Consider the following 25,269-nt stretch of genomic DNA (forward strand, 5'->3'; position numbering starts at 1 on the left):
AACCATACCACTGCTGTACTTGGCTAAGGTTTGCTTTAACACACTGCTCAGAGGATGCACTGAACCCAGCAGCCCTGCACCAGCCTGAGGCACGTTCCTTTTACTGGGCCACCACCATCACAAACTCCCAAACAGTATTCCAAAACTCACAAGGTCACGTTTGGAGCTAAAATTCCCTGGTTCTGTCCTGGAATCTCCAAAAAAAAAAAAAAAACCCAAAAAACCCATCAGATGAACTAGACAGTGGCAGTTCTCTATCCTTTTGGACCCACAAGTAGCCCTACACAACTCCCCTACAAATTCAGTGAAGGATTTGGCTGTCTTCAGCTATGCAGCAAATCTACCTGCTGAACAGGGATGTTGATACCTGCATTTCTCTCTGTGCCTGAAGAAACCAGCACCTTTGCTACCTGCCCCCAATTACAGCATCCTGTCCTTATTGTAAATCACAGATCATGCAATGTTACTCGTTTCCTCCTCACCACAAACGAGAACCAAGGTGAAACTAGCTTAGGGGAAGCAAAGCAGCTGTATTTGAGCCACGCTCTCCTCCACACCACTTGTGCGAAGCGGTGGGCTTGTGGGCTATTTTCTTTCAATTTCCTGAGCCAACCTCCAAGTTCTCGCACTGGCATTCATGCAAAATCAAAATGTGCACTCCAGAGAGACATCTTTTAGGCTGAAAGTTTCCCAATAATTCTACATCACTAGGAAGAGGCTGAGCACCAAAGGATATAAATTTTGTATGAAAGTGCTTCTATAATTTCTGTACTAATTTCAACAAATTACACTAGGATGACTTCTTTCTGTAAATAAGACTTTGGCTGACTCCTCTATGGGAACACCTTGTATAGATGACGGACAGAAGACCTCACAGGCTCTCTCCTTTGAAGGTTCATGTTCCAAATTTGTTTGGAAGGAAAAATTGGTCTGAAGCACCAATGTAACATTGCGAAAGACTGACATGTTACAACAGCGCTGTAACCTGACAGTGATGTGCCCACTGCCTACAGGCTATGGAAGCATCCGATAACATCTGGACAATCCCAGAGATTCTGGGAGAGATGCAAACACCAGAACACACTCTCAACTAGGAGGGAAAGAAAGTCAGCAGGGAAAACTGGTCAAGGAGAAAGAAACATCGGCTTTTGGTTTTAAATAAAGAAAGAATACGGTATAGCACAGATTGTAGACCTTCCCATACTGGAAGATAAAGAACTGCTTACAAGTTAAAATTTCTAAGCTAGGCAATTATCTTTAATTCTTTTATTTAAATAAAAAAAAATCTGAGAACAATATACATGAATTTCCAGAACTACTGGGTGCCAAATCTTGATAAATAGGCCTGATTAAAAGAAAATTCTCAGGTGTCATTAGTTGAAAAAGCGAACTTCAAAGAAAATTTTAGCATCCAAGATTTCATTAGCTAAAAAAAAAATACATAAATACATCTAAAGCATGTTTCACAAGTTTAGGAGACTTTGAATACCGCACATCAGTTCAAATGCACTAATAAAGAGAGTTAAACACTCTCATAAAAACTAGGTCAGAGACACAAACAGACCTTACGTTCCGTGATGCTGTCAGGCATTACTATGATATAATAAAGCTGAAGCTCACAGACTCCTTTTTTATTTCCAGGAATTTAACTACAGGCACGAATATATTGTTTAGTTGACATAGCAAAAAATTATATATGCCATAATGATTAAAGGGATACAGCACAATATCAAACAAAACCAAATGTAGCAAAATCTCCTGTTTCTTCACATGCAACAAAAAAAAAAAAAGAAAAACCCACAATCAACACTTCACACAGAAAAACACACTGGGAATTACAGGCAAAACCAGCAGAATGAAGTAATTTCAGGCTCACTTACAGTGATTTTTTCTGTTGTGCCGCATGAGAAACAAGACAAAATGAAAAGTACACAATGATAAATCATCTTTTAGACCTATGACAATATTTTGCAAACAAGAGATTATTAAAGGAAACTTAGCACTTGAAAGATAATTTTAGGATAGAAAGGAATGGATAGCAAAGATATTAAAGCCCAGTGTTTTATTAACACGTTTCCTCCCACTCCCAGCTTTAGAAAGGCATATTTCCTCCATTCACACATGCTAACCTACTTCACAGTACGTCCCTGAAACAGAGGCAGGGCAATAAAATAGCAGATCAGCAAATGAACATCAAAACTGCAGTTCCTGAAGAACTCCTTGGGCGTCCTCCAGCCCTGCTTCAGTGTAAAACACGTGCAGTTTATTCAGTGATAACCCTCCTGGCCCCCCGAATTTGCAAAAATCCCCTTGTAATTTGTGGAGTGAAGGAACAGGCAAAATACTTGTTGGAATTAGTACCTCCTGGTCTTCCAGTTTTGCACTACGTTAACCAGACCGTTGGGTGGCAGCAGCAAAACACACTGCACAGCACCTTAGTGAAAACTAAAACCCCTCAACACCTGGGGGTTCCCAAACCGTGATATACAAGATTGACGCTCCACCAAATCCTTAATGGATAGAGCACGAAATCCGAAATAGCTTTCAAACCTCCAACTGCTCCTTACAAACAACTGCATTACAACTGCAAACCCACCTGTTAGCGAGCGTGGAGCTCGAAGGAGCCATGGCTCCAGGCAAAAATCAGAAAGTTTAAACAGTTTTTTCTTAGGCAACTCAAATTCAAAATTATATTTAAAAAAAAAAAAATCAAAACAAGACAACCTGGCTACATTTAACCATATGTTCTTCCTCAAAAAGCAACACAAAGCCTCCTGTTGTACATGGAAAAAAAGCTGGAATGCCTGGACTAGGAGCTGGACACAGCAGCAGTGACAGGAGGTAGCACAGGCATCTTCTGCCAGAGGTTTTCTGGGAAACATGAAATGTGTAGAAACATGACAGAGAAGGGAGAAAAGGAAATCCAAAACAGGAATGTGACCCTCATCCTGTTGCTCCCTGAGCCCTCAGACCAGGTCTTCGCTTCTATGAAACACGTACGAGCTATAAATGAACTACTAACACAGTTTCACTTACCACAATCGGTGCAGACATGCTGCGGTCTGATCTGAGGTTTAAAGAAAGCCTCAGGAAGCCTCTTCATGGCACTAACTTAAGCACAAACTTACATGCTGGTCTCTGGAATTCTGTTTATTTTTGTCTGAAAGCTGCAATATGGGCACTAGAAATGTTTACATCTAGTAAATGTAAATTCTGCAGCAGTATCTTCTGGCAATGCTAGCTGCCGTAGGGAAAGTAGGTCAGTCTAAACTTAAATGCTGTCTGAGCACTACAGACTTTTTAGCACAGTGCTGATATTTTTTTTTTTTTACTATAAAAAGCTGAAAGCTTGTCCTTTGAGACTGTCAAGGTTCCTTATCATCACCTGACATGTAAGATTTTGGTAGGATAACATGGGATGTTTTCTGGTTCTATTTCACATTACTCCAGATACTCTTAAGTCCCGAATGCAGCATTCTACACAACTGCTGACACAGAATCCTGGATGTAGAAATGGGATGGGAATTATGGTCTTTACTGTTAAAACTATGCTTTAAAAGCCCTTCTCTACTGGTATGCTTCTGTTAGAAATATAAGTCAACACATAAAACCATCATAATGAAAGAATACTCTTTTTCACTTTAGCAGCAGTTCTTTGATTAAAACAGGAAAAGGAATTTCTTGTGTCTGTATGCTCAGGTTTTTAAATTTATGCTTGTTTTGCTTTGGTTTGTTTTTTAAAGGTTTGTTTCCTCTTTTGATCTCTCTATTTTATGCTTCCCCGCTGCAGTGCCTCAGAAGTTTCCACCAATGCAAGCTAAAGAAGGTCAGTCAGCTTCACAGACAAGCAGGAAAAGAAAACTCTACAGTATGTGTGCCATAGTAACTGAACATCTCATCCTCTACACTCACAGAGCACAGGCCCTCTGAGACAAGCACACACCCCTTACAAAAGATGCCCCACGGCGGATGAAGCGCTCATGACCACCATGCTACTGTGGCTTCTGCTTCATAACAGAACTCAGACATCGGAACCTGGTCTGGTCCAAAGGGACCAGGGGTGGAGATTGTACTGGAAATACCTTTAAAGTGTTGTAATGCAGGATTCCAGTTGCAAGTTATAGGAATCTCTGCAACAGGAGCAACCTGAATCAATGGAGGACAAGCCTTGCACAAAGCACTGCAAGGGCACCAGTTACCCAACTAGAGCTGGCTTTGGCCAGCACACCACCTCTCCTGTCCTGAGTGATGACCACAACAGATGAAGCCCAAAACTATGAGTTAGAGACACTTTGTGGACATTTTATGGACATTTGTGGGTGCTTTATGTACATTTAAAAAGGGTGGTCCGTAGACTAAGGGAATGATGTCTGCATATCAGATCAAAGGATGAGTAGAGTTGTGGTTCATGAGGACGTATTGGATAGTGTGGGACCTGAGCATGATGTAAATGGTAACAAATACCATAAAAAAGGGGTGAATTCAGCATGGAGTCAACCAGCCTTTGAGCACTATCAGAAGCGGTGGGTTTGTGTCTTGTTGGGGTTCAGGTTTTGTTTTGGTGTGTGGCTTTTTTGATTCTACCTCTCCTGGGTTTGTATTGCTTTAACTTATCATAACAGCAGCAATGTGGGCACAATTGGGGGCCTCAGAAGTAACTAAACCATGTGGGGGTTTTTTAACTAGTTTCCAATCCAAAACCCAAAATATTTATTCTTTGATGCACTACACTTCAAAGCAAGTTCATATTCCATTCCCTTTCTTCCATGCGATTCACCACTATTTTAAGATCTATTTACATGGACTTCTCTACTCTTTCACATCTTTGCCCTAAATCTCAAGTTTGGGATTTTGGAGTTTGATGGTTGGGTGGGGTTTTTTAAACAGCCAACATCTACCATGTAATTTGTAACTGAGAGAAGTTAAAAGCACCGAACCAAGGAACAATCTGAACTGTGCTAGTATGCCTAGGTCTCTGTGGCATTCTCTGTGATAACGTGACAAAATAACGATGTCCAGAAACTCACCTCCACCAGTTTGCACAGCAGTCAGCTGTGGTCCCACATCTCGCAGCCCTTCACTGTCCACAGGGTAAGCAGACATCTGAGATGAACTCGTTCCTTGTGTATCATCGTCACCCAGTGCCGTGGTCTGAGCCCTGAGCATTTCCAGGGCCCCCATGCTTGCCATCTCCTCAAAACCTTCCGACATCTGAGTCAAAGGAGAATCTCGAGACGCAGAGAGGAACGGGGTGTCCAGAGGGGAGCTTGGAGGGGACAAGGATGACAAGGAGGATCGCGATGACAGGGACGCCAGGGACTGCGGGGTATCCAGAGACCTCCGCTGCTTATTGAAATTCGAGTGTCCAATGGGATCGGCGTACGGCACATCCTTTGTGAGGGACTCAAAGGGAATTATGTCAAAGCGTAAATGCTGCCCGTAGTCTGTGACGCTGTCTGACTTGTCGTACTGCGGCAGGCCATAGATGTCCGTAAAGCTGACCGAGCTGAGGGAGCCTCTGCTGGAGGCCAAGGATCCTCGACTGGAGGCCAGAGATCCCCTGCTGCTGCCAGAGGACATTGTGAGGGTGCTAGCTGACAGGCTATGGCAGGCAGAGAAAGAGAAAACAAAAAAAGGCCCTTTCAGATATAATCAGAAACAGCAGCGCAGACATAAAAATGTCAATCCAGATTACACAAGCAATTTCACATGCATTCAGTACAGTGACATGCAAAGATGGTTTGGCACTTGAAGGTCTAGCTCAGATCTCTTGCCCTGGTCTCAAGCACAACCATGACTGGAACAGTGCAAGTGACAAGCAGATCACGATCACATGCCTGAAGACAAAGGGTCCTGAAGGAACGAGCCTACTCTTTCCTCCAACGTGCAAGCAGCCACAATTTGGCAGAAAAGAGACCAGAGCAGGATCTGGATCAGTGGTGTCAATGTAAAGCCAGGAAGGGTAGATTACCATGATCCAGCTTGAATTTATGTTAATGATGGGTCATAAACATATCAGAGAGAAGAAATAAGAAGGGATTTGGAAAACCCGAACAAAATGCTGTGTAAGCCTCTCCCTCACGGGTTTTTCCAGCACAAAATTCAAAAGACTTTTAGGATGAATCCCCTTCCCATTCCTCTTACCACTCTCTGACAGTTAGGGAGAGAAGAATGTAAGTGACAGAGAGAGATGAAGTGAGACGCAGCAGGAACCAGGCATTTGATGTTGGCATGGTGCTGAGCTGAGGAATCCCCAAGAGCTGCATCAAAAAAAGCAGCTGCAAGTGTGAATATGCAAAACATTCTGGGCTTCTGTGTGGGTCTTAGCACATTCTTGTATTTAAATGGCAAAATTTTGTCATCTCACCAGGGATCAAAGCCCTCTTCTCCTTTGGAGGAGGTATCAGGATATTAAACCTCACAGAACTTTTAAGAATGTTATGCTCTTATTAGTAAAACTGTAACATCATTCCAATGGATTTTAAGTACATATATTCTTTTCAGAAGAGAAACAACACATAAAATTCTCAAACACACATAATAATTTAGCCCAAATAGCCATCATCAATAGTATTCATGAACGTCCATCCAAATCTTTGCAGTCCTTATACCAAAGTGTAAAGCTTAGTAAAAAATTAATTTGCTTGACACACAAACATAAAAATATAAAAAAGCAAACTTCATAATTATTAATATTCCTTTCTGATGCAGGTCAAAACCTGCTAATTTTCTATAACTCACCTTTTTAACTGGGAGTGTAAATATGAGGTTAAACGTGTAGCTTCTTCTAGTTGCATGAGCAAACAATTTTTCTTTTCCTGTAACAGTATCCTGTAATTAAACAGATACGTATTACTGTTTTTCTTTATTACAGTGGTGCCCAAGAAGCACTAGGAGCCTTTCAAGTACAGAAAAATACCATTTCTTTGCAATCTGGAATATAAAAAGAAGTTTCGTTGTTTAGTGAAAAGTTTTCATTTACACAGCTCATATGCAGCAATGGAAATTTTAGCAAGGAACAGAATAACCAAGACTCCAGCAGAATTCCCAGACAAACGTAACTGAGGCATAATGTAAGAGTCATGATGTTTAAAAAGCATCAGACCTACAAGATTATTTTTTTCCCTCTTGCATCAACCTGATTTTACCACAAAATACAGAGAACTACTATGACTTCCGTCACCCTGGCAAGGAAAAAACATTCCGAACAGCTCTATTATCCAAGCTAATAAGAAAAAGAGGACTTCTGTTAACCAGGAATCATAAAACTCAACTTTAAGCTCTAAATTCTAGGTGTTTCAAGTACATTTATACATCATTATAATTAAGCAGGTAGCACAGTGTTTTGAATAGTGTGCTATGACAAAAAGCTCTCGCTGCAACTTATCTTTTTCCCATTCTAGTAACAAGCAGCTGAATTACTAGGCACCACTGCCACAACACAACTGGAATGTACCTATAATACTGTGGGTCTCACACCTACAGGGTATCTTAAATTCTGAATTTTGATATTATTAAAACTTAAAAATTTCATTTATTCTATTCCTGAATCCAGAATTATAAGTATTACTGCTGTTTTCCAAGCCCAATCACCAAACATCAAAACAAAATCAGGGTGGCAATCTGTTTTGGAGAAAGTAGATGAAATTCGAGCGCTTCAAACCTTCCTCAACTGCAAAGGGAGCAGCTAGAATTCGGTATGTTAATAGTCTGGACAGGAAAACATCAACCAAAAACGGAGTTCTTCTGGATAAAGCAAAACAGCACCCTTAGTTTCAATAAGCTTTGGATAGTTAAGGTACGAAAAAAAAATGTCTCTGTTAGCAGTAAAAACATAAATCTCTCAATTTCCTTTGCCTCCAACTCCATCAATTGACACGTGCTGGCAAAGAGGCTGGAACACACCACTCCAGCAACCCTACTGCCCTCTGGGGAGGTTCCCTTCATTGCAACCCCACGGCAGAAGCTCCACACAAAAGCACATGCTGCACTAGAGCTTCTTTCCTTCTTTTTTCCGTGCATTCCATAGCAGGTTAACCCAGTGGTGCAAGGAAGGCTGCAGCTCAGCTATACAGACTTTAAGGGCACTGCAAGAAGGAACTAAAAGAAAAAGACTGCGAGAAACTTAATCAATTCAAAAACTTGCATGGGAAAGAAGGACTACTCGTGCTACCTGCTTTAAAAAACAACCTTAGGAGCCCACAGTGCTGTGAAGTAGGCATCTGTGCTAAAGGGATAAAGATTATCCCAACTCAGACTGCCAGCCAACCTTAAACAAATGAAAAAACCCAACAAAACACAAAAAAGACCCTTTGCCTCACAGATTTTAAGTGAGTTCTGATCTGCCCTAATCTCAGTGCCCTTAAAACTCAGTAACAAAACGGAACTGGTAATTATTTAAACATCTTTGCATTTCATGATTAGGAAAATGGAAACAGAAAAGCAGAATTAGGAATGGGTTTGGTTATTCCTAAACCTAAAACAAACAAACTAATAGATTAGGGCTGCTAATAGTTAAGCTTTCCTCCAATTTGTTATACAAAAATAGTGTGCCCTTCAATATTATTCTAACTTCTACTCAACTTTTTGCTAGCATTTCAAGTATCAAATATCACACTGGAACGCTGTTTTCCACCAGCACGAACTACATGGAAAAACAGCCTGGCTGCCTTGCCAGCATAGTATGTGCTACCCAACACGGGCGCCCAAAACCAACAAATCAAACTTACTACGCTGCAGCGTGAAGTGAACTCCCTTTTCTGTCAGTTTGGGCTGGAAAGCCAACAGAACCATACTGCAAAAATGGCAAAATATCTCACACTCAACTGCAGGTTGGCTGAGAATCTTCTATTTATCGACTGAATTTACTGTCCGCAGTAAGCCTTTTCCAAGGAAGGGAAGTTCTCAAAATCTGTATAGGGAAGACACTTCCAAGTCTTTTTAAAGTGTCTTAATTATATAAATATTACTCTTTACACAGATCACATTTTTCTCAAGTGTCAAACATAGGGTTTTACCACTTTAAGAGAAGCAAATCTGGGAAACAAGAACAAGCACTTTCTTGCTTTCACTAGAAGCAGTCAGTGGTACCAAGAAGAGGTTAAGAGGTTTTGTCCATTTCTTTAGCTACATGAAGAACTGGGCAACTTTGAAATAAACACAGTGTTTCCATCAGAATGTTTTGGGGTTGTTCATTTTTACATATATGTTGATATTTAAATTTCCAAGAAGGCCTCATTACAATGGACTCTGTTTAAAATGTCCTCTGAATGGCAGAGTTGGGATGTGCTCCCCCCACTGCCAAGATTACAAATTAAATGTAAAAATTGTGCAGAAAAGGCAGTAAAAACATAATCACTTAAGTGTCCTCTTACAAAGCAGAAAACAAAGAGAACTATCTTTTTTTCTGGAGATGAGTATTACCCCACTGCAAAAATAACAGAAAAATCTTTCACTATCCAGACACCATCATTCAGGTCTCTTATCAGACAGTATCATTCAGTCTTTTTCCAAGCACCTTTTGTGACTCTATTCAGATCTCTTCTTCCTATTCAGAAGTTTTAGATGAATGAACTAACTAGTCAATATGACTTCAACTCTCCCAAAACTTCAAGGCAGAGAGAATTTAACTATGGCAGCTAGGAGCACTCTCTTCCTTTTTTTTTTTTTTTTTTTGCCAGCAAGTTACTCTTGTAACTTTTTTGTTTTGTTCCTTCAAGGCAGTGAGAATCCCTTCTCTTCCTATTGAAACTAAAAAATTTGGATCTTCCAGAAAGTAAGCAAAGGAGGTAAGTTCCCAAACCTTTCAGTGGCGCCATGAGCAGACGTTGCTCGAGCCCGCTGAATTTCATCCTCCAGGCGTCTTTTCTCTTCCTCCAAACGTGCAATGTCTTCTGGGGATCGTCTCTGTTGGCTGATGAGCTGCAGCTCCTGCAGAAGAGCCTCCTTCTCCTTGATGAGCTGAAGACGGTCCCTGTCCGCTTCAGCCATTCCTGGCCAGGACTCAGTGTCGAGCAAGGCCAGCTGCTGCTGTATACTCGAAACTCTGTAAAAGAGGACAAATGTGTTGAAAAGCACCGAAGACAGAGAGGTGAAAACAAGAGGGAAAACACCAACAGGCAAAGCCTGTTGACTTCCATGATTTTCTTTTAAATTTCAAAAAGACAAAATCTAGAGGAGTTGGAAGGATTATCGTTGTTTTGGATTCTGAGGTGTTTTGTTGGGGTTGGTTTTTCTGGTTTGTGTATTTTTAAACCATTAAAGAACTGCCAGTGCTCCTAAGCACATAGCTGTGTAAGAACCATAATGTATTTATCTATCACATGGACAATGTCTGCATTCACAGCTTTCTCATGTTTGTAATAAACCAATTACAGAGCTCTTTAGCTTGTTGCCTATATAGCTGAGTTGAACACCCTTTCATTCCTTATTCTTCCACTATCAGATATTAAATTGGGATTTCAAAAGCACCATGAGAAGCTGAAGAGATGAAGGGGAGATGCTTATCTAGAGACAATAGATGCATATATTAATGTCCCATCTCAGTAAAGGAATGGTTCAAGGGGCAAAAAATATTAGACAGCCCTGACCAACAACGAAATTTTAAGAATAAGAAAGCTGTCAGAAAAATAAACATGTAAGTCTGCAAAAATACATCATCAAATCAAGCAATTCAATATTTTTTGTACTAGGCTTTATAGCTAGAAGTAATTTCCCATCTCTCAATACACTGAAGCACTATACAAAATCTTTGTAACAGTAATTCCACAGTTGACATTTTAAGAAAGTGTTGTGCTAAAACCTAAATTTGAACTCTTGTAAATATTACAAATAACTCTAAAGCTAGAAATTTTACAAATGTTTCTTTTGGCAAAATCAAAAGGTATGTAAGCAGAACAGAGAGAACACATCTACTGGTAGGTATTTATGCTTCTCTTACAATAGGCAATGTTACAGTTAAAATGAAAAGAAAAATACAGATTTCTGAATTTTTAACTAAAGAACTGTACAACAGTTATGTGGGTCTACACCTGAGTTTCATCTTCACTTTCAAACTGCAGCATTCAAAGTTCAGTACACCATAAATTATTATCACCCTTTAAATAAATAACTAAAACCACATTTAAAGCCTGCCACAAAAGCAGGATGTGTGTTCCCTGTTTTTTAAGTTATTTTGGAAAAAGGAATGCTTAAACTATCTGGCAGGAAAGAAAAAAAATAACAAAGCAAGGTGAAAGCACATAACAAGCAAACAGAAGATCCATACAGGATCCACTGTGTGATACCCTATGTTTAAAAAAAAAAAAGAAAAAGCAGAGACATGACAAAGGTGAAGTTTTCCCCATCTAAGAGCCAATCCTCATGCAATATTTATTTCATACTGACATCTGGAAAGTATTTGGCCACCTTACTATCAGGGAAAGGGAAATAAAATATCAATATAAAACATTTTTCAATGACTGCATTGATAAATGAATAGGCATTTTACTGGGGATTTTGTCAAATAGACTTCCCCCCCCCCGCCCTTACCTTGGCTATTATGTTACATTTTGGTCTAAAGAAGAATAGGTTACTGAGCCCTCTGGTACCATTTCCCCCACCTTGCATTAATAACCACCTTCCGGCCAAGAGCTACCGAAAGCACCGCTGTGAATCAATACGTACAGGCTACTTATTTCATGCCTCAGCTGTTTGTGCATGAGTTCCAGATGCAGCTTCCTGCACAACACCTCGCCCCATCAGCAGGGCAAAGAAGAGCAAGCACGGTCAGGATCCCTCCTCTTTCCTACCCAGGCTGCTACAGTCAGTCAACGCTCCTGGAAGTGCACACAGCTTGCCTTTCAGGTGTTCAGTGACAAATGAAACCAGTGGGAACTCGAGGTCCTTTCAAACAGAATTACAGAGTTCGGGTGCAATCGGGTTACCGCAGCACAGCAAGCCAGAGTGAATCAGGTGAGCCCGGCAATGTATCCGAGTGACTGCTCGTAAGGTCTTACACAGCCTGCAGGTGACAGATGATGTGACCAGTGAAGTCTCTGGGTTGTTTTACAGGATAGCTGAAGGACTGATCCTCTCCATTTTCACACTCCCAATTGCTTTGCTAGCTATTTTTCTAATTCAGGGTTAAGAAGCTGACCATAGGCACACAGAATGCTGAAGACAAGAAGGAAGAGAGAAATACCAGCAGGCAAGAGGGAAGAGGGGAAGGTGGTACGAAGGTGGGATTCCCCACCCCCCCAGCTTTCAGCACCAATTAACCATGGAATCAGCTTGGCTGCAGAGTAAAACATCACCCTCAATACAGGATGCTTTAATTTAGACTTAAGCTTGTCCAGAGCATGTAGCTTCCTTTGTGTATGACATTCTAGTTTAAAGTCATGGTCCGTGTCCTCCCCCACCCCCATTTCTGATATGATGATACTCTGAAAGTAGGAAGTTGCTGTACAGTAACTTAATTACACTGTTACTAAGGGAAAAATGTACTGCTGTGGACAAGGTCTGTATCACTGAAGAGTTCCAAAATCCGACTGGGTGCTTCTGTGGGACTGTGATCCCCTTGACACTCTAGCATTTCAGCTAGCTCTTCTTGTCCCCACGTCTTCCATTCAAGCAAAGAAAAAGCACTTGCAAAACACTACATAATCTGTTGGGAGGGCACCTTCAGCACAAGAAAGCCACTTGTCTGCAACCTGTATCTCCTGCAAGCAAACCAAAACTTGGGGGGAATTTCGTTGCTTGCTGAGCACTCCCCCTCAACACAAGTTGTTCCGAAATCCTACCAGTGATAAACTTTTTTTAAACTCATCGCCTTGGCTAGAAAACATCCCTAAGGCTTTTCTGGTCTCACTCAAACCCAAGAAAAATCTCTGAGGAGTCATGTCAGTTCTGCTAAAAGCATAATAAATTTAAAAATCCTCTGAAGAGTATTTCATAATTGCAATTTGTCTTCTCTCAACACAAGCTTTTCTTCCCAAACACAATAAATGCATAAATAAGCAGTTTCACTGTCCTTGTCCATGCCAGGTTTTACACCTACACTACAGCAGTCATTCTCACTGCTAGCATGTTACAAAAAGGTGCCTGTTTTGCTTTTTCAGACTCAGTGCATATATTCACCTACCTTCAACACCCACTCAAATAAATCAATCGATTGCAATTTAAAGATGAAAAAAAAAACCCCACATGTATTTAGGACCCTTTATGAAGCCTCTATTTTTCAAACACCTTTTTCCTTTTGACTAAATATTTAAGATACTGCTTCTCAAGTGCAGTCACTGTAAAAGCGTACTTGTACCTGGCCTGATGCCATATACTTAGGTCCCTACTGATAAAGCAATTTAACATATTCCTGGGGAAAAAAAAAAAGCAGTTAATTTTGAGCCATCGACATTCCAGGCATTTTGCCCATTCCCATCCTTGCATAACAAGTGCTGAGGAGCTTGCATTCCACGCTCTGGTAGGTGGTATCGAATGACCGGTTTCCTAGGTAGGCAAACCAGCTCGCTGCTTATTTCAATATTTAAAAATTTCAAATAGAGATTAATATAACAGCTCCTGTTAAGCTGAAAAGCAGGAGGGGCACAGAGGATGGGATGACAAAAGTTCAACCTGGCCATCTTAAGTAAACACTGATTTGAACTGGCAAACTTGTTCTGCAATGGCCACACTAATGCAGCCAGAATGCCTTGCCCAAAATAACATCGTCATAGCGTGAGGGCAGAGGTCAGTACAGCCAATAGTTTACTACACAGTACATCATGGAGGAGAAAAAACGAAGTATTTTCGGCACTTAGAGCATGTCTGAATTATTATATATCTGCACAGACACCCCCCCTAGACAAAACAGGGCAGCCCCTCTGCCTCTGTCATTGGAAATATCTGCAAACCTAAAATATTTTTAGCATCTACATGAACCCAGACCTAGTGAAATTACACTGCTGAGCTCAAGAACATTTCAGTTTAGAGGAGATATTAAAATACAGCATTAGAAGAGAGATTAAAGTAAAAATCACTTTTTTGCAAGATTAAATAGTCTGATTTACAATTACAACTAACACCACATTTAGACCATTATTCAGGTGATGTCTTGTGGAGGGAAACACACCAAAGGAATACAAAGATCCTAACTTATCCTCATAAAAGGGACAAATTATGGCCATCCTACAGCTGGCACTTCCTACACGCTCTGGTCTTTCCAGTTTAAACAAGCTCTTAGAACTTACTCTGTTAGAATTTTCCAAGGGGGAAAAAAAAAAAAAACAAACTCTACAATAACCCTTAGATTTAAATGTCTATACTTTTTGGTGACATATCAGACCAGCCTACAGCTGAGGCCTCTGTTACCTGTGGAATGGGATGACCAGTGGGGACTAAAAAAAAAAAAGCAGCATCCAGAGTTATGATCTGGAGGAGAATGGGGGCTAAAGAAAGAAAAAAAAAAAAAATCACACAAGTGAATGGAGATGGTCAACATAGACCAGCTCAGCTTACTCTTTTCCTCAGGATTATAACTGGAGCCAGTTCTCTGCTGCTTCAGGTAACAAGGCCCTTTTCCTACATGTGATAAGCAGAAGAGGTGACTGTGGGGTTGAAGATGCATAATGAATGAAGGGTGTAAGAACTCAGTAATTTCCTGAATTTGTAGACCCTCTCGAGAGTGGTTATGATTTATATCCAAAGAGTGGAAGGCTAGAGAAAGGGGAAGAAAGAAATGGAAAGAACAAGCAGCAGGGGAACTCAGCCAAAAGCTCACAAAATTTCTCCACTGTGTCTACTTTGGCCGTTCCTGCAAGTATGTGCCACTGTGGCTTTGGCGGACAACACGAGTACGCTCTGCAGAATATCCCAGCCTTCCTGGCAGCCCAATTCAACAACAAGGAGGTCTTAAATTGGCTTAAGACACTATTGAAACCTTTAGAGTCCACTGGCATTTTGCAGATGCAGTTAGGTATTCATCTCCAGGAAAACTGCAAAAGCTGCTAAAACCAATGGCAGAGAGTAATTACTATTTTCCCCAATTCACAGGTAAACTGGTATAATGAAAACTTTAGAGGTGATTCAAGAACATGGCTGAGCTTTCTTTATAAGCCAAAGAAAAAGTTTTATGTTTAGAATTGACACTAGGAGATTTAGGTTTCCCTGTCATGCCAGAGACAGGCATTTATGTGATACCAGACAAACTACTTCATCAGTAAATCAGATTTACAGATTAGTTTAGCAGAATAAAGTACATGTATCCACTGAATTTCACTAGAAATTAGGCAATTACACCTTGAAACTAACCTACACAATATGAATTTTAAGAGGAAAACACTCGACTATGTTACTGTATCAGTACTGGAATGTTGCTATCAATAGCCAACCAACAGCAGGCCCTGGGAAGTGACTGTGCCCCTGTACTCGGCATTGGTGAGGCCCCACCTGGAGTGCTGTGTCCCGTTCTGGGCCCAGTTCTGGGCCCCTCGCCTCAAGAAAGACACCGAGGCTCTGGAGCGTGTCCAGAGAAGGGCAACCAGGCTGGGGAAGGGGCTGGAGAGCAAACCTTACGAGGAGTGGCTGAGGGAAGTGGGGCTGTTCACCCTGGAGAAGAGGAGGCTGAGGGGAGACCTTATCACTGCCTGAAGTTCCCTGAAAGGAGGGTGTAGAGAGATGGGTGTTGGTCTCTTCACCCAAGCAACAGGTGATAGGACAAGGGGGAATGGCCTCAAGCTGCACCAGGGCAGGTTCAGATTAGACATTGGGAAAAAGTTCTTCACCAAAATGGTTGTCAGGCACTGGAACAGGCTGCCCAGGGAGGCAGCTGAGTCACCGACCCTGGATGTATTTAGAAGACAAGCAGACGAGGTGCTCGGGAGTATGGTTTAGTAGTGGACAGGTATGGTTGGACTCTACCTCAAAGGTCTTTTCCCACCTTGTGATTTCTGTGATTCCATGTATTTTGTCAGTACAAGCACAAATTGCACTGACACTCTTCTGCTTGTGACAGTGCTATTAAAAGCCCAACTGAAATTTAATTTTGATAACAAAGGAAGTTTGCAAAAAAAACCAAAACAACAATTTTGTAACTTTAACAACCGTACTGAAAAGAAGGAAATATTCTTAAATGGAATGTGGAAATATTAAGTACTGGTGAGGAGGAGGATTTCTCAAGGCTAAAGTAAATCTGCCACTGTGTGACTTAAATAACAGCATTAAAAATAACATACTTCAATTGAAATTTGTAAGAGGCATAAACAAATTATTGCTTTGCATCTAATTAGATAAGCCAGTTGAAGATACTCAGATGTATTAATTCATGAAAGTCAGTTACCATCAGACTGGTTTATTTTAAAAAAGTAAGTTTAAAAATCAGTTTAAAATTGTGGTGCTTCTTATTGGAGGGATCATTTTTCATCTCTTGGATCACAGGATATGAGGCAGTGCAGCAATGACATTTCTTGATCATTTGCTAATATACTTCATGTAGTCATTATACTGAACTGCACAACTTCAGAGTTATCAAAGAAAAACAATTAGCTTTTGACTTTTCTTTCTGTGAAACAGTCTATTCAGAGAAGTGCTTGAGGGGTACACTTTCCAGTGAGCAAATGCTTTCATGAGAGGTGGTCTCACTGAAATAGCAACTGAAACTAAAACCAGTATTTATCCAGGCAGCTTGGGGCTGTGTGTTCAAAAAGCCCATCCTCCCTCCCTCCTGCTCCTCTGGAGTGCCACACTGACAGATCTGAGAGAAGAAATTCCATGGAAATAAGGTAGAGTTTATTTAAAAAGAATGGGGGGGAAGGGGGAAAGAGAAGGGTAAAGAGCAGAAAAAGGTGATTGAGCCTCTCTTCAGCATGCCTCCTCCCAGAGCCTGCATCATACACAGAAGAGTGGACTTCTTCCCCAGCATACTGAAGATGTCAGAACCCACAGCTCACAACATCTGAAATGCCCACAGGAAGAATTAAATTGCAAATTATTCAACTTCCTTCCAGTGGGAAACTGAAGGGGAGGAAGGAAAAAAAATGCTATGTGAATGTCTTAATTTATGCAAAGGCCAAACCACTCAGCAGCTGGAGAGAGTTTTGAAGGAGGAATTAAAATCAAAGTATCTTTTATGAGGGAGGAGAGATATTTTGGGAGTGTAAGCCAACTTTTCTTCTGTCACTGGGTCTCATCTCCTGAATTCCTCAAGAGAGTTCATTCAGAAATCCCAATACTGCATTTCCTTGCTAAGACACCATACACAGAGAACACATTTTTATTTTTAAAATCTTCTTTACTACATACAGCAAATATTCTGCTTGTATCTAGAGAGCTGTATGAGGAACTGGCTACATTCACAAGGGTAACTAAAATGCAACAGACTGCCCTTTACTTTGTAGGGCCTTTTTCTTGCTTTCTTTTAAGGGAATAGATATACTCTTCTCCTGCAATATATTTTAAAAGTCTTCCTTTAAAACTTGGAAGTAAGACAGTTTGTCTGTTGCAGTTATTTGCTATATGTTTCCACACCCCCCCTTGACAAGCAAGTAGTCCTAATATACTGCTTTACAGTTGTGACATACTGTAGCATTTTAATTTTCTACTTTGTAGATTTTAATCCATCACAGCACATTCCATCACCCACACTGTGCAGTAACAGTACATATTTCACCAGCCAAGGGAGAACGAACACAAAGATATTTAGTAGAGACAAAAGCCCTACAGAAATGCCAGCAAGCTAAGGGGAAGGAATGCATGATAAATGAAGAATGCAACCACAGAGATAACTGGTAGGGGCAAGGAGCTTTGTGCTTTCCACTCAAAAGCAGAAAGCTGGTTACTTCCGTACAACACTCTGGGCAGAATCAGGCCACTCTTTTAAAGCAACTAACAGGCTTCTGCTAAATAACAGACCACTGGGGCAAGAGCTGCCATCCCAGGACAGTGTAACTACCTTTACTGCAGTTACTGTTCTCTAGGTGGAAGCTTAATCACCTGGACTTTCTACGCTTGATGATTAACATCAACCCCCAGCACACTTCTGATACTCAGAAATACTGCAGTCCAAGCATAAACAAACGTCTGGCATTTCTGGCTGAGATGTGCTTCTGCTACTTTAAAAAAAAATAAACCCAAACCAAACAATCCCACAAAAAAACACCAACAAAACAAAAACACACCAACAAAACCCTCCATCATTCTACCTTTTCCCTGCAGTAACACACAAGAGAACTGTTTAGAAAAACACACAGAAAAGGTATGTCAGAAAAGTGAACTAAACTTTTAATACAATCTTCTTATCACTCAGTTAAACATTATAAACTAAATAAGCAATACAAAACCAAATTCTATCCTTCCAGCAACTGTCATGAAGCCCTAAATTATCACTGGACCATTAAGCACTAAATGGTTAAGCCTACAAGTTGAGTGGGGTTTTTTTCCCAATTATTTATCCTTTTTTATGTAACAGTGACTGGTATTCACATACAGTATTTTACAATGCAGATTTAATTCGTTACAAATCCTGAAGATACAGTTGTTCATCTCAAACCTGCTGGCACCAATTTAATTTTGAGCCATGCATTGAGTTCAAACAAATGTAAATTTTCCAAGAAAAAACACCCCAAAACAATTATCTATAAAGCTCCCAATCCCTGCCAAGACATATGACAGAATTAGTTTCCCCCAAAGTCACCATAATATGAAAAAAAAAAAGACAAAAGTGTTGTAGGTTTTTTTAACCCTTGTTCTGAGAGGTGTAAAAAAAATCTGGGAAAATAGACAAAGATGAAAAGAAAAAAGGAAACACCCTAACCTAAAAAAAAAAATTTAAATTACAGTTTTCAAAGTTAACTATACAGACTCTTTTAAGTCAGTTAATTTTAATATGAGAATGTTCTATCAGCACAAATTAAATTAATCCTAAACGTGTAAGATTACTGTGTTGAAGTCATCATCTATACCTACACTACTGTCCTGAATATATGGCAAATTAATGTGAAATCAATGAGGTTAAATGAGGAATAAACTGTATCAGTAGATAGCATTTTAAATAGTACTAAATAAGAATAGATTAGCTTTACAAAGTTGAGAAAAAATACTGCAAGACTGTCCTTCACAACAGAAATACTTACGACAAGCAATTAGGTTGAAGGGGTTAATGAAGAATAAAGGTTTTATAATGTCAACATTTATTTTTATGTACCCACTTGTTCAGCTCTGATCATTTCATTTATTTCACTCACGTTCCTGATTCTTTCTTCACGCTAAGTTCACGACTTCAGCCCACTGAACTCAGAACCCAGGTACACAAAGCTCCACACATACTGACAGACCAGGCTGACAAGTGTAAATGGTAAGTGTAATGACTGTTTATGTTGAAGTTTGAGAAGAGGTGGGAGAAAAACGTAAACCAATTCAACTACTGCAGTTCTGTGTTTATGCAAGTGTAGAACAAGCCTGACACTTAGCTTTATCTCTGCAAACAAATATAATAATCTTATGATAAAGTCTTATGTTTCCCTAAGGTTTTATTATCAGTGAAGTACTCAATGGTAAGCAAATTACTCTGTTAAAGACATTTCAGGTAGGAGGCTGGTTCCAGTTCTACTTTGAAAAATTTAGTCATGAGAATAAAAAAAACCCAACAAAATTATCTTTACTTACCTCTTTTTGGCCTCTTCGTATTGCCAGTTCAGCCTTACTTTGTCTACAAGTCTTGTTTTGTCATCAAACCCAAACTTTTGCAGAGGTGAAGAGCAAGGAAAGGGAGAAAAGAGATGGAGAAATAAGATTTTAAAAACACCCTCAATAAAGAAAGAGGTAAATTAGTTGCACATACTGGGCTCAAAAACATCTCAATGGTTTAAGTAAAAGCAGTTTTATGCTTTAGAAATACAAAAATGGTTTTACTGCTAATAATACAAAAGATAAATGAGCCTTTTCAATTAATTATGATCCTAGAAATTAAGAGTTAGCAAATAAAATCACTGATGACTAGTGAAAGCTTTTCAACTTTATCCAAGCCTAAAACAAAAAGAATATTTTTAACTGAAAGCTTTTGCCACTTGATGCAGCTATTTTATACATAGTTTAATTAGAAGTACCCAGATTATATTGCCTGTACTGGGATGCATTATCAGCACTTAGATCATTAGTGTGTTTTAAAGACTATTACAAAACCATCGCTTGCTCCTTGAACCAGTCACTGAATGTGTACTTATGCTACAGGTCCTACTGATTACAGCCCAGTTTCTCTAGCAACTTCACTCCATCTTCAGGCATCAGCAGTTCCCCTCTTCAGAAGTCTGCATATGGTCTAATATTAAGCCCAAGTCCCTATTTAAATGCGTTGCTACACCTCTGGATTTCTCATCTAACTGCTGCTTTTGCTTTCTTCACCATCACACATGTAAAAAATCTTAATACATCATATTCCACTAATAATTCAGGAAAACAATTAATGTAATTATGTGATTTTACTTTTCTAACCAAAAAAACCCTATACCTGATAGACACAATTTTCAGACTATACTTGGCTTGTCTTGGATGGCATTCAATGTGTCCTGTGAATGGGAAAACGCTGCTACGTTCCTTTTGGTAATTCATTCTGGAATTCAATAATCCCACCCACCACCAGTCCAAAAAATGACATCCCTGAGGCACCTTCTACTTAACACACTGAAAGACAACCTAGTGTTAAGCTAAATTTTCTTAGATGCTACAGGAGTACATCGTCTTAAAAACAGATTTCCTCTCCTTTAGAGGCCTTCTGGAGACAACCAACTTGACAACTAGTCAGCAGTGAAAGACAACAGAGGAGAACTGGGATGATGATAAAAGCCTACAGTTAAAAAGTTAAATAGTTCAATAAAAATTTCTGACCAAATGTGGAGTAACATCCAAACTATAGTTTTAACAAACCACAAACAGTGTTGTCTTCTTGATTTGTTGTCAAATCTCATCCACAGAAACAAATGTTCTATTGCTCAAGAAGTTAGCTGCCATAGAACTAGTGCAAGCCAAATTTTTACTATTTGGAATCCCCAAATCCATTCACACAGAACTACTTCCAAGGAATGCTAATACGTTCTTCTCAAATACCATATTTAAAGGCAACTTTGAGCATAAAGTTATGACAGACCAGATTAGAACTTTTGTTAGTTTTTAAGAAAAATACTTTGAGACTTTAACAAATATTTCCCTTGTCTCAGAGGAAAGAAACAAATCAACCCTGCATCTTTGGCATATATGAAAACCGATGACAAGCCTGGTAAAAACAAGACATTACATATGTACATATGTGTATGCACAGACATCCATCACTACTATCAGAGCACTAACATGACACAATCAGGTCTCTACTGCAACTTCAAGCTGAAGCATTTTTCTTTATTCCTGCCGGCGTCATTACAAGTATCAGTAAGTCAGAGCTGGTGATGTGAAGAGGTCTGTGGCCACCTCAGCAAGAGCGGTTACTCAGAGATGAACCTGCTGTCACTGAAGTGATGATAAAAGTAGTGCTCTGCCAGGCTGGTTGAGTCCAGGAGCTGATTTTACCTGTTGCTGATCTATGAGCACATCACTATGCCCTTGTGCCATGCTCAAGCAGTGGAACCACAAAGCCAATCGCTCAGAAGCGCTGCTCACACGCACTGGAAGCGAGAGGCAAACGCAACTGCCTCGCCACCAACACTGCTCTGGGTTTTTCATTCTGCTGCAGCCCACACCTCTTAAATTAAACCAGGAAATAACGATGTATCACTGTGCACAAAAGCTGCTTATTTTCTACAGCAAGCACCTCGCGGAGGAACATACCTCTCCAGTGATGTCAGTCTGAGAACAAGCATCGCAGTGTTGTTGAGGTAAACAGGAATCACTGAGCGAACTGGAATTGTGCTGGAGGTCCTGCAGGGAATCTCTAATACAACAGCTATTTCTGAATCCATCTGTTAACTTGGCCAGGCTCTACAGAAGAGGAGACATGTAAAACAAATTAGAAAAAAAAAAATGTCTACTTAATTATGACAGGTAGCTTGCCCATAAAGAGCTATTTACAGACAGTAAAATGTGTTACTAACTTGCAGAAGCTTTGCTTTGAAATAGATACACCTTTTAAAAGGAGAGGGTTAACAGTAAACATATCTAGAACAAATAATTTTAAATCTATGTTGTGTATGGTTTACAGTTCTTTACATCTAGCAGCTGTCAACTGTCAGGTTAGATGATAAGAAAGAAAATCGTGATTCACCTGCCCTTTTGCCACCTTCTGCACAGGTTACATTCCTTAGCCACTACTGCTATCACATCCAACTTGATGAGTACCTTATAGTAATTGTACTTTTTATGACAGCTTATTTCAGTCTTGGGCTCTCTTACTCAAGGTTGATGTAGTTAAGAGATGTTTTACACTATGAGTTAGGCAAGGGACATCTGAGATGCATACACAAACTGTAAGGGTAAAGCAGAGACCTCAGGCAGCCTTCAAGTGGAAAGGGAAAGGAGGCAAAAATCACACAAAACAACTTGTTTGACCACACAAGCTTGGTTGGCAGGTTCTTAAAATTCCTTTTTAAAAAAATAGACAAAATTATTAATACTGCTTTTATTTTCTGATTGTACAGTCCCTTTCTTCCAAAAGTTACAGATAATTAGTATCAGTAACAAAACCACTGTGCAGACTGCCATTTATGAAGGTGACCCTACGCATTACACATCTTATGGACATTAAAAAGACATTAAAAAATTAAATTCTGTCCCCTTACTCAAAGATAAAGGACAACAACAACAACAAAATTATCAGGAATTTGAAGAACTGTAATGATTTACAAATCAGAGCAGTGTCAAACAATTTGCTTCTAAAAACACACATAGAACTTCTCAAACCTTCTTATTTCAGTGCCTAAACAACAGAATCAGAGACTAATCTGAAGCACTGCACTGGGAAAAGGATGATCTTCAGGAACCTCAGCGGCTCTGACAACTAGTGAGTTGCCACAAGCCCCAGTTACTGGCAATATCCAATTACAGTTAGAAAAAGGGTAACACAAATGCTGCCTTTTCTTACAACAAATTCAACTAAGGGAGTAGAGATGACAAATCTGGACTCATAGAATCACAGAATATCCTGAGTTGGAAGGGACCTGTAAGGATCATCAGGCCCAACTCCTGGCTCCACACAGGGCCAGACAAGTCAGAGCACGGGACTGAGGGCATCATCCAGACGCTTCTTGAACTCAGTCCAGCTCAGTGCTGTGACCTCTTCCCTGGGGAGCCTGTTCCGGTGCCCAACCACCCTCTCAGTAAAGAGCCTCTTCCTCACATCCAACCTAAACCTCCCCTGTCACTTCTTCATACTGTTCCCTGGGGTTCTATTCACTGGTCACCAAAGAGAGGAGACTGGCGCCTGCCCCTTTGGCAGTTACCTGCGTAACAGCAACTGGCTGCTACTCACAGGAACAGCAAGGCCATCTCAAAGACAAAGGCATCTAGTTTCAGAGCCTAGGAATCATCCACAGGAATTGCAGCAGCCAGCAGAAGCAGCTTTTTCTGGTGGCCAGTCTTTTTGTCATACCTGGTCCATCCCTTTGTCCTCATCATAAACTGGTCCCTCCCTCACACCTGCCTCCAATAGGGATGAAAAAGGGAGAAAATAGGCAGCTTGGTGCAGGAGGAATGAATGAGTGGGCTCCCTAGCCACAGGGGCAGGGGTCCTGTGCTTCCCAGCCACCCCAGCACCCCCCCGTCATACACACTTTGTCTTCTTCCTATTCAGGAAAGGCAGGGACAGATGTAGGCACATGCCACATGGAGAGCACATGTGCTCCCTTTTCTGGTATTAGCAGGTCTGAGTGGGGCCAGGATTTTGTGCTCAGCACTGGCAGAGGACAGTGCAGAGCAGTGCCAGGCATGCCAGCAGTGGGACATGCCTACCGCTACTTGCCTCCAGAAGCTCAGTTGTCTTGGGTTCCCCCAAAAAACCAATTCTTCTGTCACCTCCCAAGTGAACTGTGCCATCTTATGAAGGACAAACAGAATTATTTCTTCTCAGTCCTGAGACAGCAAAATTCATTTTCAAGTTATGCTGATGAGAAGTCCCTAGCTAGAGTTCTTTCATCCTTCAAGACTTGCTGCAAAACAAACTGGCCCACAACATGGCAAAATGAAAACCAGGGTATCTTCCACTTTATGAGAACTGAAAATTGCAAACTACTGTCTAAGACTCTTCAAAATTCACTGGAAATCTTCTAGTCCTGTCAGTCTCCTGCTGTATGGAGAATCAAGATGGATCCCTACAGGGTTTGGAAACATTATAAACATTCAAATCAGCTAAAGTGTTATAAACATTCCAATCATAGCTAAATCATGGTAAAGCAGAGCCAGCCACATGAACAAAACCTGAGGACTCAGAAAGCTTGAGGTTTCTCCCAAACAAGTTATGTCCCATCTGGCATCTTTGGCTAACACATGCTGTGTTACAGGCACATGTAACATCTAAGATCCTGATGCCAGAACTTAAATCTCAACTTCTGCCCATACTTCAGCTGCTCCTGACACCCTCCAGCATCTCCATGGCAGGTAGCAAAGGGCTGCCAGCTGTTGGCCAGGCTTTCTATCCAGTCACAGGTGCTGAACCCCCGATAATTCTTAGCATTAGGTAGCATTTGGCAGGTGGCAATCACCAAGCAACATCACCTGAACTTCTATCTACATGTGGTGACTATGCTCCAGGGTAAACACAGATGCTTTAAGTCCTTCTAGTTGGATGAGTGAAAACACAGCCTCAAGCAACCCTAGCATGGAAAATTACACCCTGAGTTAGCACACTTTTAGATAAAAACAATTTACATAAACTGCTGGGAGTAATTTCCTTCCCAGCTATATGGAGGAATCCATCGTTCATCTGGGGTTTATAGACTGCTAATAGCAGTCATTCCAGCCTACTGTATGGATGTGAAGTTCTACACACAACATCCCCAAAAGAGTGACTTCAGCACTGTTATTTCACCACTTCTCTTTCGGAGCTCTCTGCCACATACAATTTCAGTGCAGTTCCTATCTGACCAATTTAGCCTATTTAACTGGTAAAGACAAGAAAGAACAGGAAAAAGATAAGCACCCCCACAAAAATCAAACTTCAAAGCTTTCTAGTGATAATGAACAACATTGTAAAAGCATATGCACACAGAAACAAAAGTATGAAAAGGATGTGGGGGGTGGGGAGGTAAGAGAGACACACTAGTTTCAGGACTCTAACCAATCACACACCTTTATTACTCAATCTTATATAAAAAGTTTGACCAC

General features: G+C 40.5%; 1 protein-coding gene across 1 annotated transcript in view; it reads right to left on the reverse strand.

Moving 5' to 3' along the window:
• WWC3 (WWC family member 3) overlaps positions 1-25,269 on the reverse strand; it is a gene marked incomplete at its 5' end in the record, with an annotated part of 97,361 nt that overhangs the window by 16,206 nt on the left and 55,886 nt on the right. Inside the window, 5 exons of the mRNA XM_084263080.1 lie at positions 5,028-5,602; positions 6,742-6,831; positions 9,803-10,045; positions 19,633-19,706; positions 21,784-21,933. Of these exons, the coding sequence (XP_084119206.1) occupies positions 5,028-5,602; positions 6,742-6,831; positions 9,803-10,045; positions 19,633-19,706; positions 21,784-21,933 (1,132 nt within the window). The remainder of the gene's footprint in view (positions 1-5,027; positions 5,603-6,741; positions 6,832-9,802; positions 10,046-19,632; positions 19,707-21,783; positions 21,934-25,269) is intronic.

Source organism: Gallinula chloropus (genome assembly GCF_964237585.1).
Source record: "Gallinula chloropus genome assembly, chromosome: 1".
In the NCBI taxonomy this organism is placed as follows: domain Eukaryota; kingdom Metazoa; phylum Chordata; class Aves; order Gruiformes; family Rallidae; genus Gallinula; species Gallinula chloropus.